Source organism: Furipterus horrens, unplaced genomic scaffold (genome assembly GCF_987537825.1).
Source record: "Furipterus horrens unplaced genomic scaffold, mFurHor1.1.pri manual_scaffold_5, whole genome shotgun sequence".
Classification (NCBI taxonomy): domain Eukaryota; kingdom Metazoa; phylum Chordata; class Mammalia; order Chiroptera; family Furipteridae; genus Furipterus; species Furipterus horrens.
Genome location: NW_028327175.1, coordinates 120,223,956 through 120,243,324, shown reverse-complemented (window position 1 = coordinate 120,243,324; position 19,369 = coordinate 120,223,956). Strand labels below are relative to the sequence as shown.

Genomic DNA, 19,369 nt, shown 5'->3' with positions numbered 1-19,369 from the left:
CAGTGAGGATTTGAACCCACGTGTGTGGAGTTCCCACCCCCCTCCCCTGTCTCTCCCTTTCTTTATGAGACTTGTGCCGTTACTATTTCCACAGCAAAAGGGATGCGGTGGGAAAGGTTTTCTGTGGATTTTCTAAAACCTTTTGGCCCTTTCCTATTTGTTAGATGTCTTAACTCCTCACTGTACAGTCGTGATTGGTAGTGTCTCTGACTGAAGAACCTAGGCTCGCACGCAGGTAGATCCCAGCAGGTTCCCAGGGTTCACCTGCCTTCCTCCCCCTCCCCTCTCCCCTCCCGCCATCTAACTATGTCCACATCTCCCTCCAGGTCCTAGGACTCCTGTTGCTTGCTTCCTAGCTCAGCTCTTTCTCTTTCTCTTCCTCTTAGAAATTTGTTCCCAAAGTAGTGGCAGAATCTCGTCCTGTTTTATACTTGCTGACACCCAGAGGGGCGTGCACTATACTACCTGCAGGGCCCTTGGCAAAACATGTTTTCACTTCACTCTCTAGCCACCCCATGAAAGTGGCCACATTTACTCATGTGCTTCTCCTCCAAATGTTTGCTCTGAAATGTAAGAGAGAACAAAGGTATTTCTGCCACCCTTGGGCCCCTTCTTGAATCTTTGAATCCGTCGCCCTGGGAGCCCGTCTGCCGGAATGAAAGAGCCGTGCCTCGCGGGAGCTGCCGCAGGAGGCAGCGGAGTGAACTGCTGAGGCACTGACACTGCGTATCCTCCTTGAGCGAGCCCTTGCTCTCCTGCAAGCACTGCTCCGGGGCTGGGGGCGCGCCCACCGCAAAGCTCTGGGCTGCCACGTGGCATTCGTTTGTGCCACGTGGTTTGCTAGGCATATGTTACAAGTTGGAATTCCCTTTCATGTCAGGTGCACATATCAGCTGTACCGTATTGACCAGAGAGCTGATGGAACAAGTTCATTTAGGCTCCTAGAAGAGAAAAGAGCCATGAGAAAGAAGGGAGCATTTTAGCAGGGATAAGAGGGAAAACACTGATCTTCCTTCTTCTCCCTTAATTTTTCCCTTGCCACTCACCCTGCTTTACCTAGGGCAGCCTGACCTGAGCTCAGAAGCCTGCCTTTGCTCCTGTCTTTTACTCCCAGAGAGATCTCCCATGACTTCCTGGCTTTGGAGTCACAAGCCCATGAGGCATACATAACTTGTCCTGGACGGCTCCTTTGCCTCATGAGCCCTGGTGTCCACTTCTGTAGAATGAGAGCTGTAATAATAAAGTGGTTGAGAGTTTTTGAAGAAAAAAAAAAGCATAATAGAGTGGCTGGCATGGAGCTGTGCTCAGTGTGTCAGTTTCCTGGGGAACAACCAAGAGAAAATTGAGTTGAATGCTTTCTGCTGCTTCAGGAGGTGCTGTAAGTGCATGCCTTGAATTTCTGTTCTGAATCCAGTTACTCTTTATAAAGTTCCATGATCGTCTGCTCACAGATGTCTTTGTCATTTCAAAGCATTGAAATAGTGGGGTGATGGGCAGGAGTCGGGGAGACAGACCTCTTGGCTTCCTTCTTGAGACATGGGCATAGAAATTCTGTAAAGAGGGAAGCATCCCACAGGAGTGGTGTCTGGCCCCTGAACTGTGCTGAGCCCATAGTGTTCTTATGCTTTTGCTTCCTGTTCTAGGAGAGTAGCAGTTCCCAGAAGACTGGGAAGCACGGCCCAGGCCAAGACAAACCCCACAAAACTTACCGACTGCTGAAACGCAGGAATATGATCATAGAAGCCGTCACCAACCTCCGCCTAATCGAGAGCTTATTCACGTATGGAGCACTCTCTCTTGCACTAGTGAGAAGTGTCATGCCCATTAGTTATCACAAGTACAGAAATGACTGAGAACTATTTGAATCTCCCTTCCCTTCATAGTATCCGTTTGTAGTAGAAAAGATTTAGAGTGACTATGATTTGACAAGTGTAGCTACTAAGGACTATCAGTGCCTCAGACAGGAAGAGGTGATTGAGCAAGAAATAGAGGTTCTGGGGAAAGTGCATGTGACTTTCTCCTTCCTTGGAAATTTTGTGGCAGCAAAGGAGTAAGAAGAAACTCAGGCAGGTAATAGCATCTGCTAAGATCTTCCATTAAAGCAAAAATAAAAGACACAAGCAGAAGCTCTGGGAGGGGGTTGCCTCTACAACTGTGGTTTGGTCCTTCTGACCCTCTGTTACCACCACCCCTTAGGTGGCATCTTCACAGCTTTCAGGGCCCCCAGCATGAAAGCCACCTGAGTCAAGGACGTGACTTCTCTAACTAGGCAGCAGGGAGGCCATCTGCAGATACCGCTGCCAAGCTCCCCTCTTCTGTGCAGTGAGGGGTTTGGTCATTTGTTCCTGATGTCCCCACTGTCCCTTCCATTCCCATCAGTGGTCTAGAATCATCACCATAGTGACTCAGTAAGACCTAGAGAGTAAAGTATATGAGGAGAGGAATCAAAGACAGCTTCAGATCTGAGGGTGTCGACATTGGGAAACTAGAACACCCTTCACTGGTGCTAAATTGGCATAGAGACTTCATGAGGACAGGTTGCTGTCATCATCACAAATCATGTAACCTTTTGAGTTCCTGGTGAAAAGCTCAGAAGGTGAATCTGCTGCAGTTGGCGGCTTGTCTTTAGCTAACTATCTCAAAGAGAGATGATCCTACTATCTCAAGAAGGCAACCTTGCAATAGTGAAACCCCCTTTAATTCTTCCCTAGTTTTCATGAGGTATGTCTCAGTTGCCGGGGTTGAGAAAGGCCTCCGTGTTGAGATTAGAAATATTAACTACTTATTTTGTGATGTCCCAGAATTCAGAAGATGATCATGGATCAGGAAAAGCAAGAAGGCGTGTCCACCAAGTGCTGTAAGAAGTCCATTGTCCGCCTGGTGCGGAACCTGTCTGAGGAAGGTCTCTTAAGATTGTACCGGACTACAGTTATTCAAGATGGCATCAAGAAGAAGGTAACCACGGGCTCTCCTGATGCCCACAGAGCCAGCTGGGTACTGCTGGAAGTCTTCTTGTCTAGCTTCTCACATCCTTGTTATATCTTGGTCATTCCTTTGTTGTCAGTAACTCGGAATTTCCCATTGTGCCTTCTGATTTGGGGAACACAGATCACCCCCACTTTCTGTGGAAGCTGAAAACAGAAAAGAGGAATAACATGCTTAGATCTTGAGCATATGTAGCCCAAGGCAGGTGTCCAGCCCCACAGCCAGTCTTGAAAGAGAGGAGGGAAAGTGAGGCATACTGATGTCTAGCAGAGTAGCATTGGGAGAAATTAATTGACATTTAGGAGGTGGAAAATTTAAACTAAGCAGCAAGAACGTTTTCCACAGAGATCTGAAGAAACACATCCCAGAGGAAATGATGGCTGCAATTCAGGCAGGATGCACTGCTGGGGTTGTTCAGTGGGGAACAACATATCTCTTCTGTTTCAATTATCTGTTTCTGTAAAATTTAAAGTTTGGGGCCATTCGCATAGTAACTGTAGCTCAGTGGCTTTGCACATATTCTAAAGCGTAAGTTTTCAGGGTCGGAATAATTTGAGAGCCCAGCAGGGTACTGGAACCAGAGGGAATGGTGCTGCAGGGACAGTCACTGTAATTGCCTGATCTTTTTTTCTGCCTGCACTTTAAGTCTCTGCCTTAAGAGAGCTGTGCTTTGATGTTTTGTTTTCTTAATAAGCTGGCAAGGTCATTTCTGTTTTTTTTTTATTTACCTTATTTATTGAGACACTTGAAATTTGGAAAACACAGAGCAGTACAAAAAATGACTTTAAAAAACACATTTTCTACCATTGCAAGTTGGCAGCACTCATCAGTTTTCATATCTGCTGTGAGTCCACTTGACCTCGCTCCTCTCCCATTCCCCAGCCAGCCTGCCACTCATCCCTTTGAGCAATGGCAGAAGGTCCTTGTACTGACATCTCTCATTGAAGGACAAAAGCCCCAGCCCATCAACCGCAACACCTCTGATTTCTGTTGATCTTCACAGAGCAGGCCTGTCAGATAGGCAGCCCTCTCAGGGCAGAAACTGAGGGCTAGAACCCACCCCCCCCCCCACCCAAGAGTGGAGAGGGGCAGAATGGCAAAGGCACCCACTGTGTTTCCGACTCTCATTTGGCCTGTAGCCGTCAGGCAGTAACAAAAGGAGGGGACGAGGGGTAGTGGGTGAGGGAGCAAGTACCATGGGTACACACTGAGGATCACAAAACCTCAAAGATGAAGGTGCCAGTCCTGGGGCCTCTTGCCACAAGTACCACTATAGTGGTACCACCAAATGGAACCCAATTTTTCCAGCTGGAAAGGGTTGCAGTGTTACAGATCTGCCTCCAGGGTAAGCTGAAGTGTCTCAACAGCACTTTCTCTGGCACCCAGAGCTTGGCCGCCCCAGGCATCCTCCTGGTCTCCAAGCCACGTGGACTGGAGTTACTGTGCCCCAGCATCAGCCTTTGCCTTGGCTTCTGCATCCAGCTGCCTGCCCATTGGGCCTTTGGAAAGTTGGCTGGGCCATTGGACTCTGGACAATAGGAAAACAGGAATGCTTTGTATTCGCACCATGCATTTAAATTCTCTGGGTGCTACCTAACTGTATTTCATTTGAGCCTTACAAAACCACGAAAAAGTTGCTAGGGCATGAGGGAGGGGTTGCCATTTCACAAGTGAAGAGCCAGGGAGACTGAGCCAAGGCAGCCTTTTGAAGTTCCCATCCACGCATTGCTGCCTATTCCCTGAGACCCTCTTTCAGGCCATTTTTGACACGAAGCCTACTGGCCAGAGTTAGCCATTTAGAAAACCTTACCTTGCTCTCTCATACCCATGACAGAGACAAAAAAGAAGCCTGGCTGTCCAGGTGCCCAGGCCACTGTGCCTGCCATCTGCTGCACAGCTGTCATTCACCCCCTCCTACCTAGCCCCACCATGTGTTTCCATCGTCATCCTAGTTGCCCCTCATGAAACGATGCCCACTCTACTCTCCCTGCTCAGTGTCGGTACCTCAGGAAAGGCAAAACAGCAAAAGCAGCTCTAAGTGCTCTGCCAGCTCATTTAGAAGTGCACAACAGCACTCAGCGAGCAGAGACAAATGGAAGCCGTTTACCTTCTCCAGATAGAAGCCCTCTGGATTCACAAGCAACTGTGGGAAATTCTCAGATAGCGGGCATGAGTCGTGAGGAGCGGCCTCCCAGGTAGATGTGAGACCAGTGAGGGGACTGCAGAGAAGGCCGCTCTATTTCTAGGCCAGAATCCCTCACTTGAACAAGGGTGCATGCTACTGATGGCAGAATGTCATCACTTGATCACCTGAGGGATTTTGACAATGGCAAACTGTTTAGCAATGTACTTTGCTTTAGTCTCTTAACTGTCCTTTGGAAATGTTAGTGAAAACAGGTGAAAGCAGTGATCCACCAGGGAGCTGAGTTGTGGAACTACATCTCCCTCAGCTCCTCCCGCCCTTTGGGGCACACTGCCCTCTCGCTGCAGGTGGATCTGGTAGTGCACCCCTCCATGGACCAGAATGACCCTCTGGTGAGAAGTGCCATCGAGCAGGTTCGTTTCCGGATCTCCAATTCAAGCACAGCAAGCAGGCAAGTGGAGCTTCCGTAAGAGCTCACAGTGAAGCTGCCTGGGTCTGTCTTCATTCCTGAAGCCATTTTCACAAAAGCCCTTTGTTTATCCTTGTATGAGATCAGTGAATTCACTGGTTTAGGGTTCGTAATTCATGGCCCCCTAATCTGACAAGAATTCATTTCTGGATTCTTTGAGAACAAAGAAAATCCTTACGTTCTTAATTCTATTCTAGTTGTGGACAGAGCACTCCAAATCACAGGCCCTGTGATGTGTGAATCCCACTGAATCTCATAATGGCTCAAATCTATTCTGGTTGCTTTTCTGAGGTCTTCTCTAACTTTGCCCATAAACCGTCTAATGGACTGAGAGAAAACTCAGGAATGGGAGATACTTCTCAGCTGGGTTTAAAGCACAGGTGACCCACTCGTGAGCAGAGGCCTGGCTCTGGTTTGCAGACACTGCTTTGTGCAGCTTGCCATGCACTGGCCACATGTACTTTGAGTCAGGTGCCAATTCATTTCATATCAGATCCTGATTTCTGACATTTGTGAAAGTGTCAGAGGACCTAGTATATCAGGCTTCCTTTCTCACAAGGTAGCAGCTGCCCCACTGGTGGGGGGTGCACCCTGCAGGTCACCACAGTCCTCTCCATTCCCAAATGTCTCGTGACCTGACACATTTTATTCATTTGCATCATCTGCCTGGCCTCTAGGAGCAGTTGAGTTTGAAACCTCAGGATCAAATGGCTTCACCTGAATTCATGAGGACATACCCTATCCTTTCTCTCAGCCTTTGATTTTCTTAACATGACATTGGTCTTGTACTTGGACTGCAGGGTTAAAGGGCCCCAGCCTCCAGTGCCTCAAGGGGAGGCCGAAGAAGAAAGTCAAGTAAAAGAGGACCCGAGCGGATCAGGAGACTTGCAGCCAAACGCTTCCTCTAAACCAGAAAGTGGACGGGTGAAAAAAACTGATGAGAAAATGGGCATAACCCAGCTTAAAAATTATAACCCTGTTGTAGGTAAAAAGCAACTTCTTGTCAATGCCTGATTGTGTTTCATTTGTTTTTATGATGCCATTAGAGTTAGTGTTTTACATTTAAGCACTGGGCTGCATTGTGAGAATAAGATCTGAGCCCCCACTGGTGTGGCTCAGTGGATTGAGTGCTGACCTGCGAACCAAAAGGTCTCTGGTTCAGTTCCCAGTCAGGACACATGCCTGGGTTGCAGGCCAGGTCTCCAGTTGGGGGCATGCAATAGGCAACCAATAGATGTATCTCTCACACTGATGTTTCTTTCCCTCTCTTTCTCCCTCCCTTCCCCTCTCTCTAAAAGTAAATAAATAAAATCTTTAAAAAAAAAACAGTTGGATCATTTCCTCATCTGCTCAAAATTCTTCAAAGGTTCCCCATTTTCCCCAAAGTAAAAAGCCTAAAACTTAACTGGCCTACAAGGCCCTACGTCATCCATTCCCAACCTCTACCCCTATAATTGAATCTCCTATTTAAAAGAAAACAAAACCTGAATCGCTGGCTGGGTCATGTGGGCTGGTCACATTACTTCCACTGACATCAATGTCCCTATCTATATAGCGAGATGGGAATGATTCTCACACAATATGCCTCACAAGACTGTTGCAAATCAGATGAAATTATGTTAGATCCCAACATGAGGAATTATTCACAAAGATTAACTTCTGCTAACTGTCCTTGGGCTGGAATATTCTGTAAATCACAGAAAATCTCCACTTCTGACACTATAAAGCCTTCTAGTAGTTACGCCATTGGCGAGTTTGAGCATGTACGTAATTTTCTGAGTCGGATCTCTTAACAGAGTTGCCTCTTACTCATCCCCACCAAGCTGCTCTAATGTAAGTGTGTGTGGGTCAAGTGCAGTGGCAGGGCTTGGTAATCGAGCACTTTGCTCCTCTCCTAGTTACAAACGTGTTGGTGGGGAGAGCAAAGGTGTTTGTCAGGCCACAGATCTAGGGCATAGCAAACTCAGAGACTGCAGGCAGGAGAGTCACATGTGTGGCTTCTCTTTCCAAAGGCTCCAGTCACACAAACATGGCCTTTACTCTCAAGGTTTCACAGTAGAGTCCAGACTGAAGGAGAAACATGAGTCTTGAGTGTGCAGCTGAACAGCACATGCACTCAGTAGACAAGGCAGCAAGCGTTCTTCCAATGGGCTGGGCATGACGGGGAGGAGGGGCCTCTGGTCACTTGTCCTCTCACTGGGGAAAGCCAAGGAACACTATTTGTGTCAACAAAGAAATAAGCTACTTTAAAAACCTAGATTTTGGAATATTTTACACCAATCCCATCAAGCCAAGAGTTCTATATGGAGGTCTATCAGGCTCTCCACGGTGGCTTCCTTCTCCATTGCACTCTGGATCATCCCCCATGCTCTCCTTCCTTGCTCCACCCTGTCATTCCATCCCCTGGCCCTTCCTTGAATGTGTCAGGCACACAACCCACCTCAGGCCCCTTGCACTTTCCCTGGGTTGCACAGCCCAAGGTCCCTGCATGGCCTGTCCAGTCACTGGCTTGACAACTTCACTCAAGACCTCTCCCCAGTGAGGCCTTTCCTGTCCTCTGTAGAATTACAGCCCTCCTTCCTCTGCCTTCCTTGCTTTATTTCCTGTACCAGCTATTTCTATCTGATGTGTTATTTTAGATGTTTTGGTATTGTCAGCCCTTTCCCACTAGAAAGTAAATTCCATAAGAGTAAGAACATTTGTTATCTCCCTGGCACCTGACACATAGTGGCACAAAGTAGTTTTTTAATGAATTAAACTGATTTGAATCGGACTTTTCAAGCCCTACTTTCCTCCTTTCTTGCCTCAGTTCCTGGACTTGGGCGTTCTCTAGGATTTCTGCCCAAAATGGCTCGCCTGCAGGTGGTTCACATGTTCCTGTGGTACCTAATCTATGGGCACCCTGCTAGCAACATGGCAGAGAAACTGAGCCTTAACAGCGAGAGAAAAATGGCAAAGCAGGAGCCTGGCAGGACCGGAGCCCCACCCTCCTCTGGAAAAGATGAGGAGGCTTCCTCGGATGCCCCAGCGAAGGACAATCAGGATGGAGCAGTCCAGGAGGCTGAAGTGGAGCCCGCCACAGAGAGAGGTGAGATGCCCAGGGCCAGCAAGCAACACTGGGAGCCAAAGGGGAATCATGGTGGTTCCTTATCCTTATTGTCTGAACTGGCAGAATACCCACACTGTACTGATGAAAATAATGACATAATCCAAACTTTCTGAACCTCTGGGCTTCCTGCCTGACAAGTAGTTTTATTGAAGTTTGTGGTAAGAGAGAACCATGACCCACTAGGAGGTGATATCACCATCATAACTTGGACCCTATCTCTGATTTTCTCCTAGTATATGTGGATGAAGCCTCATGGATGCGCTTCGTCCCTCCCATCCCAGTCCACAGGGACTTTGGCTTCGGCTGGGCTCTTATCAGCGATGTTCTCCTCTGCGTGCCCCTCTCCATCTATGTCCAGATTGTGCAAGTCAGCTACAAGGTATCGTTGACTCCCAAGCAGGCACAGGGGCTAGTCTCTCAGCTCCAGGCCAGAAGAACTGCACTCACCTGGTCAAGCAAAAAATTCTTAAGGACTTGCAGTTGCCTGGATGGATGGACAATTGGATGGGTGAATGGGAGACAGGAGATTGGATAGAGGGATGGACAAAGATTTGTTCTTCTAGATAGGTCAATCATAAGACAGAAGGACAAATAATTACAGTATAACAATAAAATATGATTTTAGAATTTGGCAAATAGAGAAAAAGGAGATTACAGAAATTGCCCATAACCTCATCACTCAGAGAGCTATCACTGCTAGTATTTTGGGTACATTTTCTTCTAGTGTTTTTTTCCTATGTCATGTTTGTGTGTACGTGTGTGTGTGTGTGTGTGTGTATGAGATCTCCCCTTTTTTAAAAAAGCTGAATTGAGACTACCATATTTATTCTTTTATCTATTTTTTCCACTGACCAATAATTGTATGTTCTACATCAAGGTTTAACTTGATATTAAGTAAATTTATAATATTCCTTCTTACTCATAAACCCTAATTTATTTAACCAGTCCTCTAGCACATTTATAAACTTTTTTTATTCCTTTTCTTTTTTTAATTCTCGGGCATTTAAATTCCAGTTTCTTAGTATTACAGATGACATGTGATGGATACCTTTCGGTAGACATATTTGTGGGGAGCTCCGAAGTTTTTTTTTATAGTAAGGATAGAAATGGAATCACTGCCTTCAGAGGGAATCAGCATTCTTCATTTATCTATTTTTAATTTAAATATATTTTTTTATTTTTAAATTACAGTTGACCAACAATATTATATTAGTTTCAGGTGTACAACCCAGTGTTTAGACATTACACAACTTACTAAGTGGTCACCCCAATATAGTACCCATCCATTATCTTACATAGTTATTATAATGTTATTGACTATGTTGCCTGTGCTGTACTTCACATTCCCTTGACTATTCTGTAACTATCAATTGGTACTTCTTAATTCCTTCACTTTTTTCATACATTCCCCCAAACCCCCTTCCATCTGACAACTGTCAAAATGTTCTCTGTATCTATAAATCTGTTTCTCTTCTGCTTGTTCATTTATTTGTTTTTTAGATTCCCCATATAAGTGAAATCATTTGTCTTCCTCTTCCTAACTTATTTCGCTAAGCACAATACCCTCTAGGTCCATATATGTTGTTGCAAAGGGTAAGATTTCATTCTTTTTTATGGCTGAGTATTCCACTTCTTCTTTATTCATCCATTGATGGACTCTTAGGTTGCTTTCATATCATGGCTAAATAATGCTGCAATGAGCATATGAATATATATATATATATATATATACAATTTAGTGTTTTGAGTTTCTTCAGATAAATATCCGGAAGTGGAATTGTGTCTTTCTTTGTCTCTTGGTATATAGCTTTTGTTTTAAAGTTCATTTTGTCTTGTATAAGTATTGCTACCCCAGCTTTTTGTTTGTCTCTTTCCATTTTCATGAAATATTTTTTCTATCCTTTTACTCTCCATCTGTGTGTGTCATTTGATCTGAAGTGAGTCTCTTGTAGACAGCATATGTAAGGGTCTTGTTTTGTTATTCACTCAGCCTCCATATGTCTTTTTAAAATATTTTATTTATTTTTAGAGAGAGGGGGAGGAAGGGAGAAAGAAAAGGAGAGAGAAACATCTGATGTGTGGAACCATCAATTGCTTGCCTCTCACACACCCCCAACCATGGACCTGGCCTGCAGGTCCAGGCTTGTGCCCTGAGAATCAAACCGGTGACCTTTTGGTTTGCAGGCCAGCACTCAATCCACTGAGCCACATCAACCAGGACTCCCTATGTCTTTTTATTGGAGTATTTAATCCATTGGCACTTAAAGTAATTGTTGACGTATGTATTTATTGTTATTTTATTGTTCATATGTTTTTATCATTTTTTTTCCTTCTTAAAGAAAACCCTTTAACATTTCTTGTAATTCTGGTTTGGTGGTGATAAACTTTAGCTTTTTTTTTTTTTTTTTTGTCATGGAAGCTCTTCATCTGTCCTGTGATTCTATATGATAGCTTTGCTGGGTAAAGTAATCTTGGTTATAGGTCCTTGCTTTTCATCACTTTGAATATTTCTTGCAACTTCCTCTGGCCTGCCAAGTTCCTGTTGAAAAGTCAGCTGATATTCTTATGGGCGTTCCCTTGTAGGTAACTAACTGTTTTTCTCTTACTGCTTTTAAGATTCTTTGTCTTTAGCCTTTCGGATTGTAATTGTAATGTGTCTTAGTGTGGTCTCTTTGGGTTCATCTTTTGTGGGACTCTCTGTGCTTCTTGGACTTGTACGTTTATTTCCTTCACCAGGATAGGGAAGTTTTCTGTCATTATTTTTTCACATAGGTTCTTTCTCTTCTTCTGGCACCCCCATGATGTGAATGTTGGTATGCTTGAAGTTGTCCCAGGGGCTCCTGAGACTAGCCTCATTTTTTTGGATTCTCTTTTCTTTTTTGCTTTTCTGATTGGGTGTTTTCTGCTTCCTTACCTTCCAAATCTCTATTCGAGCCTCTGTTTCATCTACTTCCCTGTTGATTCTCTGTAATATAATCTTCATTTCAGTTAATATAGTCTTCATTCCTGGCTGTTTTTTTTTTTTTTTACAATTTTCATCTCTGTTTTTATGTTTCCTACCTCTTTGTTGAAATTCTCACTAAGTTCATTGAGCATCCTTATAATCCATGTTTTGAACTCTGCATCTGGTAGATTGCTTTTCTCTGTTTTGTTCTTTCTCTGAAGTTTTGTTCTGTTCTTTCATTTGGGCCACGTTTCTTTGTCTTCTCCTTTTGGCAGCCTCCCTGTATTTGTGTCTGTGTATTAGGTAGAGCTGCTATGTCTCCCAGGCTTGGTAGAGTGGCCTGATGTAGTAGGTGTCCTGTGGGTGTCCAGTAGCACAGCCTCCCCCTCAGTCACCAAGCTGGAGGCTTCACATGTACCCGCTTCATGTGGGTTGTGTGCCCCCTTTTTGTTAAAGTTAAGCCTTGGTTACTGTTGGCACCCCAATAGGAGGGAATTACCCACGGCTGATGGCTGCGAGGACTGGCTGCAACCATCAAGGAGGATCAGCTCTGCAGGAGCTGACTCCGCAAAGTAGAACTAACTTCAACAGGGCTCTGGGGCTGCTGAGTATGCTCCTTGAGTGTGTCACTTGTGGAGGTAGTTGGGTGATACTTGGATGCCGTCTGAAGCTGTCCACCAGGTGTACTGGCTCTGAGGCCTTCTGGGAGTCTGGGAGTTGGAGGCCAAGGTCAGCTTCTGCCTGTGCCTTGCCTGGGGCCATCCAGCATGAATGCAAATGGCTGTTACTTGTGCTGTGCTTGGAGGTGCCAAGAAGAGGCCAAGCTGAGAACCAAGTTTGGCTCCCACTAGTGTCAGGCCTGGGGCCACATAGCAAGAGACAAGGAGCACGCTGGGGCCAGACGGTACTTGTTTAATGGATTTTAGGAAAGTCTGAAGCAGGAGCCAAGACAGGCCATTCATATGGAAAAGGTACTGGAAATAGCTTGGGTGGGCCCACAAGTTGGGTGGGGCAGGGTCTCGGAATCACCAGGGCAGAGCGAACAGTGTGAGCCAGGTTGAAGAAGACTCAGATATGGTGCCTTCCCTGCCAGCTCTGTGGGGCTGAGAGCCTCTGCCAGCACTTCTGCTGGGAGAAAGCTGCCTCTCCAGCTCTCACTTTCATGCGAGACAATTCAGTTCCTCCCTGTATGTCCCTGGTGCCTTTCCAACTACTGCCCTAGCACTGGAGCTTAGAGCAAGTGAGTCTAATAAGTCTGTGCTTGGGCTATTTAAGAGGATGCCTGGGACTCCAGAAGCCCAGCTGGTTTTTACAGCCAGAAGTTGTGGGGACTTCTCTTGTTGGCACTGGAATCGTGGCTGGGGGTGCTGATGTGGGTCTGGGCCCCCTCCCTCCTCAGGGGGGACCTCCACAGCTGAGACATCCCTCCAGGTTCTTATCTACCACAGGTGGGTGGGACCAGCCTGCTCCATGGTTCTACCCCTCTCCCAGTCTCCATATGGCTTCTTTTTTATATCCTTAGTTGTAGGACTTTTGTTTAATTAGATTTCCAGCAGTTCCGAATGATGGTTCTGTAGTTTAGTGGTAATTTTGATGTGGTTCTGGGAGGTTCTAAGTATCGCATTTACCTATGCTGCCATCTTTGTCTTTTTTAAAAATATATAAATGAATATATTTCCATATCATCCCCCAGAGACATTTTAGCAATTTGTGTGCCTACCAGCAGTATATGAGGGCACTTATCGATTGTACCCAGTACTATGGCAGATAGGTGGGAAAGGAAGGATAACAAGACTAAAAGCAGAGATGGGGGAAGTTTGGGGAAGGCAGGAAGGAGCGGGGACTGTCACCATGTGACTGAGGGGCAGGTATGGGGAGGGTGCAGTCCAGAAAATAGTGGTGTTTTTTCACAACTCTTGCAATTCACTCTGGTCTCGAGGGTGAACTGAACCTGAAAATTACCTCATAGGTGGACAACCTTGATGAGTTTCTGAATGACCCTGTGAAGAAGCACACCCTGATTCGCTTTCTCCCCAGGCCCATCCGGCAGCAACTTCTGTACAAGAGGTGAGGTTCCTGAAAGTGACCCGGAGTGGCTGAGGGTCCCAGCAAGCCCCTTGAAGTTAGGGTTCTGAATAATCATTAACCAGGAAAAGGAAAAGTTTCTGCCCTGCTGGTTGTAAAGACTCAAGGTTTCCATTAGTTCAGCTACCTGTGAGCCTTCTAGATAAAGCCAGGGCAAATGAAGTGTGGGTTGATAAATTTTATTACTCCATTTCAAGGTTCTTTTAAAGTAAAATCTGATAAAGACTGCAGGTATAATTAGTGCGGTTTTGTCCTTCCGTTACTTTTATCTTCTAAACCAGACCCCCAGTGTAGAATCAATGCTCCTTGCCCTTGCTGGTACGGGAAGGGGCGTTGTGGGCCTCAGCACAGAGCAGGATCCAAGACCAGTCCTCCAGGTCCCACCAGGTAGCAGAGGGGAGAAGAGTGAGGTGCATTCCTCGCTCCGGATACAGATCTGACCACAGCTGAGATTGGATCCCTCCCCTCCCCTCTGTTTTCCAGACGGTACGTGTTTTCAGTATTGGAGAACCTTCAGAGGCTGTGCTACATGGGGCTGCTACAGTTTGGACCCTCAGAAAAGTTTCAGGATAAAGATCAGGTAATATCTTTCAGGCCCAAATGAAGGTGGTCCTGACTGTTAAGCAGTTTCCAGACAGCTGACCCGAAGCTAATTCTGAGGTTCTCTCCTCGCCCCATCCCTGTCTCCTTGTAGGTCTTCATTTTCTTAAAGAAGAACACAGCCATCGTTGATACCACCATCTGTGACCCACATTACAACCTCGCCAGGAGCAGCCGACCCTTCGAAAGGCGTCTTTATGTCCTGAATTCAATGCAGGATGTGGAAAACTATTGGTTTGATCTGCAGTGTGTCTGCCTCAACACCCCTTTAGGTACCATCTCTCTTTGCTGGACCTCACTGTTCTCCCTCCTTTCTGTGGGATAACTGGAATTAGAACTAGGAAGGACGAGACAGCGCCTCATTTTTAGGCTGCTCTCCAGAAGCCTGGAGTAGAGTGGTGGCCTTGAGTGGGGAGGGGTCCTAGTGCCCACACCCCATTAAGCCCAGGCAGCTCCACTTGGTCTTTATTTATGTGTTCATTCAGCAGGTGTGTACTGAACACCATGGCATGTCTCTTCCTGTGCCTGACCATGAGCGGTGAGAGCACACTGAATCCCTGCCTCCATGAGACTTCATTCTTTTGGAGAAGAAACACACACACACACATACCACCTCCACCACCACATACACACACACATCACACACACACACCATCACCACCACCACCACCACCACCACCACACACATACCACCACTACCACCACACACACACACACACACACACACCACCACCACCACCTCCCAGAGTGTGACAAGTGCTTCAGAGGAAATAAGCAGAGTGGTGGCACTCGAGGTGATGAGTTGGCATTGGAATGGATGGTCAGGAGCAGCCTTTCAAAAGTTCTAAAGGCTGAAGCTGAACTAGCCATGCCCAGAGCTGGGGAAGAACGGTCCAGGCAGGGGGAATGGCGAGTGTAAAAGCCCCAAGTGTGGTTGGGGAACAAGCAGCTGGCATGAGTGGGAAGGAGAGGCAGCTGAGGCTGGGAAGTGGGTGGGAGCTTCATAGGACACAGTCAGTTGTTGGGTTTGTTCTAAGAGCAGCGAGAGGACATGGGGTGGTTGTAAGCAAGGAGTAACAAGATCACTTATATCCTTTTTTTTTTTTTTAAATATTTTATTATTTTTTTAGAGAGGGGAAGGGAGGGAGAAAGTGGGGGAGAGAAACATCAATAGGTTGCCTCTCGTACACGCCCCAACCGGGGACTAACCTGCATCCCAGGCATGTGCACTGACCAGTAATCAAACCTGTGACCTTTTGGTTTGTGGGACGATGCCCAACCAACTGAGCCACACCAGTCAGGGTCGAGATCACTTACGTCTTTCAAAGTTCACCCTGGAGAACAGGCAAAGGGGCACAAGAGTAGAAGCAGGAAGGCCAGTTAGGGGCTGTGACTCGCGTCCAGGAGGGATGTGCGTTGATGACAGTGACAGGGGACAGACTGGAAGGAAGAACTGTCAGACCTGCTGGTGGGTGGGTGAGTTGGGCTTTGGGTGAGGCCTTTGCTCCCACTGATTTCTTCTCCCCAGAAAGTTTCCCAACCTGTTCTCACATCACAGGTGGCCACACCTACTTCATGTGTCTTCTCTTTGAGAAAGCTTTCCCAGCATCTTTGCTGTCATTATCTTATTTCATCCTGTGGATTCCTTGAGCACAGGAAATTTGGCTCCTATCCCCGTGTTGTCTCAAAGTGGCTGGTACACAGTGACACCTATGAGTGTTTATCGAGTGACTGGAGGGTTTGCGGACACGGTAGAGCCAGTCCAACATTCTCTCCTTGAAGCCAGTTTTCACCTGGTCTTTTCTTGCCTCTTCTAGCAGGAGAAAAGGATGGGTATTCGATTTGAACCTAGGAGAGGAATCTGACCTTCTTCCCCTGTCACAGAGCTGCAAGATCAGTGTTACATGTTGAGTTTTGCAAATATTGTTTGGTAGAATAGTTCAGTGCCACCAGGGTAATGAGCATTGGGTGTTCAGAGCCTTTAATGGACCCAGAGAGATTTTAGCACAATACGCTTCGCAGACTCCTCGGCATTCGTTAGTGAGGTAGGCTTTTACCATTCAAGATTTTAAAGCTCTCTGGTTCCCCTGCATTTTATACCTAGATAATCTCTGAGCCAGTGTGTTACTTGCATCGAAGTTTTTTCAGACTTGACAGTTGGTGACTCCATCCATCTCTTTTAGTGTTCATGAGCAGAAATGTGGCAGGCTTATTGAATTCATTAATCAGGCCTTGATTGTCCCTTCATTTAATAACATTTGAGCAATTCTGTCCCCAAGGACTAAGGAAAAAGCACCATATAAGAAGACGTGAGCATCCTTTAGAGCAGAGGCTCCAGAACGCAAGTGTGCCCAAGCTGCACGTGGGAGCTGTTGAAATGATCATCACTGGGCCCTGCGCAGCACTTTGGATTCAGCAGATCTGGGGCTGGCCTAAGCCTGCATTTCTAATAAGCAGCATGTGGTGCACATGAGAAGCTTTGCATTAAGTTCTCTTAGGTTTAACTGTCCATTCAAATGTATGACCTTGGACAAGCTCTTTGTAACCTCCCAATCTTAGAACAGTATGTTTTGTAGTGTCTTCATTTCTAAACTGGGAACACAACCACCACCTTATGGACTGAAGCAAAGCTTGACTCAGATGTCTCTAAAGTTGGCCGGGGGTGGGAATCACAGCCCCTCCCCAAACCCAGGCCCAGGTCTCTAGAGGAGCATGTTATGAGAGGATCTTTAACAGTCTGCAAATTATCATAACCTTCCTTTCCTTACAAGAAATGCCATTTTCTTTATTGTGCAATAACTGAACGTAATTTCTTCACTAAGTGAATGCACCTCTTGGGCACTAAGGAAACATCTGGCTGCTCATAAGGAAACGGTGACGCTATATCCACCTGTTTGTCCACAGATTCTTGCCGACCCTGAACCCTGCAGCCACAGCCAAGTGCAGTCATTTTCATTTACTGCTTCCTCTATGCTGGCACACAGCATGTCCCCGGGGCTCCCCCACCCCAGGAAAGAAGGCATGGGGTTTCTCTGCCTATGACTCCCAAGCCTACTGGGTTCTTCGGTTGCCTGCTGGCCACCCACCTTAATAGTGTCCGGCCTGAGTACAGACCCTTTCTCAGTTCATCCCTCAGTGTTTAAGTCTTCCTTTTGCTCCCGCTGACACCTGTAATATGGCATGTTGTGCAAAAAGGTTCTGCCAGTTTTAGACACTCTCCTCTTGTTGAGGGGCCCTCACAGAAAGGGGATCGCCTCAACCCCAGCCACCAGCATGGGCCTCCGGAACCACAGCAGCAGGGTGTTGTCAGCAGGCCTTGTTTCGTTTTCCAGGTGTGGTGCGCAACCCACGGGTCAGGAAGAACAGCAGCCCAGATCAGGGCAGCGATGACAAGGGCGGTTTGCAGAAGGAGCAGGAGAGCGCCATCCACAAGCACAATCTGGAGCGCAAGTGCGCCATGATGGAGTACACCACGTGCGTTCCTGTCCCCACGTGCAGGGTCACAGCAGTGTTCATCCCACAGGCTCCAGCTCCTCCATGTCGGGCTTCAGATGTCAGACCGGGAGTGCCCAAGTCCCAGATCCTGCAAATTGGTGGCCACCAGCCACGCCTGGTCCCGGCCAAACCTTAATTAGCCTACACATTGTTTTTAAAAAAAGATAAATCAGTTACCAAAATTCAAAAATTGGAAATTTTACATAAAAATCTGAGGGTTTGACAAGTTCTTCACTTCTATTAAGTATTTTTCTTGGAAGGTAAAAGTTGTGAAAAGTAACCACCCCCTACACCGCGGGCTCTCTCTTCAGCCCTGAGGAGAGCTCTTTCTCTGCTTCCTTCCCGCCTCTCAGGGGCAGCCGTGAGGTCGTGGATGAGGGCTTGATCCCCGGAGATGGGCTTGGAGCCGCTGGGCTCGATTCCAGTTTCTATGGACACCTAAAGCGCAACTGGATCTGGACCAGCTATATCATCAACAAGACCAAAAAGGTGGGTGCCCACACCTCAGCCACCACCGCAGGGGGTTGCCATCACTACACATCCTCCTGTCTCTCTCCCAGCTCACAGCTCCGGAACTGGTAAAACCAAAAGTGACCAGAAACACAAATATTTATTTCTATATGTATCAAAGTTATATCAGGCCCCTTAAACACCTGCCTTGCCTGTTATTTTTTCCTCAACTGATTCTAACTTACTCTGTGACATGGACAGGTGTTCCTTTTAAAGAAGGAAGAAAAAGTCTGTGAGATAAAGGTCATATAAGAGGGGGTGCATGCGTAATAAGAAAGTGGCTGACAGGAGAACCCCAGCCGCTGAAGCAGCCCTGCCAGCTTCTTGGCAGTCACTGCATAGCTATCCTTGGCATCTCCATCAGACACACGCACCTCCTTGCATATGCAGCTCTGGCCTCCTGGGGATGCATGAGACCACATGCTTCATTCCAGTGCCACACTTGTCTTTTAGGAGAACACCACTTCTGAGAATGGGCTCACGGTGAGGCTCCAACCTTTTCTGTCCAAGCGCCCGTTGCCGCTCGGTGCTGGAGGTACGTGTGCTGGGAGCTCCCCCCAGAATAGGTATGGTACCAGCTCCGGGCCAGCACGGCTGCCGCGCGTTTGTTTCATTTGGCTTCTGGCCTTTGCAGAGCTCATCTTGAAATGTTTCTCTCCTGTGATTATTTCTAGACAATGGCAGATTGAATATCTGGGGAGAACCCAGAGCAGGATCCGGGCTCTGTGTTGACAGGGACGAGCAGTTTGAGGTTGACCAAGAGCCCACACTGGACAGGAACCAGAGAGTCAGGGGTGGGAAGAGCCAGAAGCGAAAACGGCTGAAGAAGGACCCTGGAAAGAAGATCAAAAGAAAGAAAAAAGGTTACACTTGCCTTTGCAAGGCCTTATCTTTGCACATTCCGGCTCCGATACGTGCAGCAGTCTCACCGCAGCCAGGCCGAGCTCTCGGTTTAGGGCGCTAACGCTGTGGGCTTGCTGTGCGTGCCAGAGCCAGCTGGTAGACAGAGACCCTCAACTCCCTGTGCTG

At 46.9% G+C, this 19,369-nt stretch overlaps 1 protein-coding gene across 1 annotated transcript in view; it reads left to right on the top strand.

Moving 5' to 3' along the window:
* GTF3C1 (general transcription factor IIIC subunit 1) overlaps window positions 1-19,369 on the top strand; it is a 74,299-nt gene that overhangs the window by 33,790 nt on the left and 21,140 nt on the right. Inside the window, 13 exon segments of the mRNA XM_090277421.1 lie at window positions 1,644-1,780; window positions 2,802-2,955; window positions 5,476-5,579; window positions 6,398-6,582; window positions 8,407-8,685; window positions 8,940-9,085; window positions 13,620-13,717; window positions 14,219-14,315; window positions 14,430-14,607; window positions 17,668-17,809; window positions 18,184-18,319; window positions 18,794-18,875; window positions 19,015-19,203. Coding sequence (XP_090133547.1) covers window positions 1,644-1,780; window positions 2,802-2,955; window positions 5,476-5,579; window positions 6,398-6,582; window positions 8,407-8,685; window positions 8,940-9,085; window positions 13,620-13,717; window positions 14,219-14,315; window positions 14,430-14,607; window positions 17,668-17,809; window positions 18,184-18,319; window positions 18,794-18,875; window positions 19,015-19,203 — 1,927 coding nt within the window.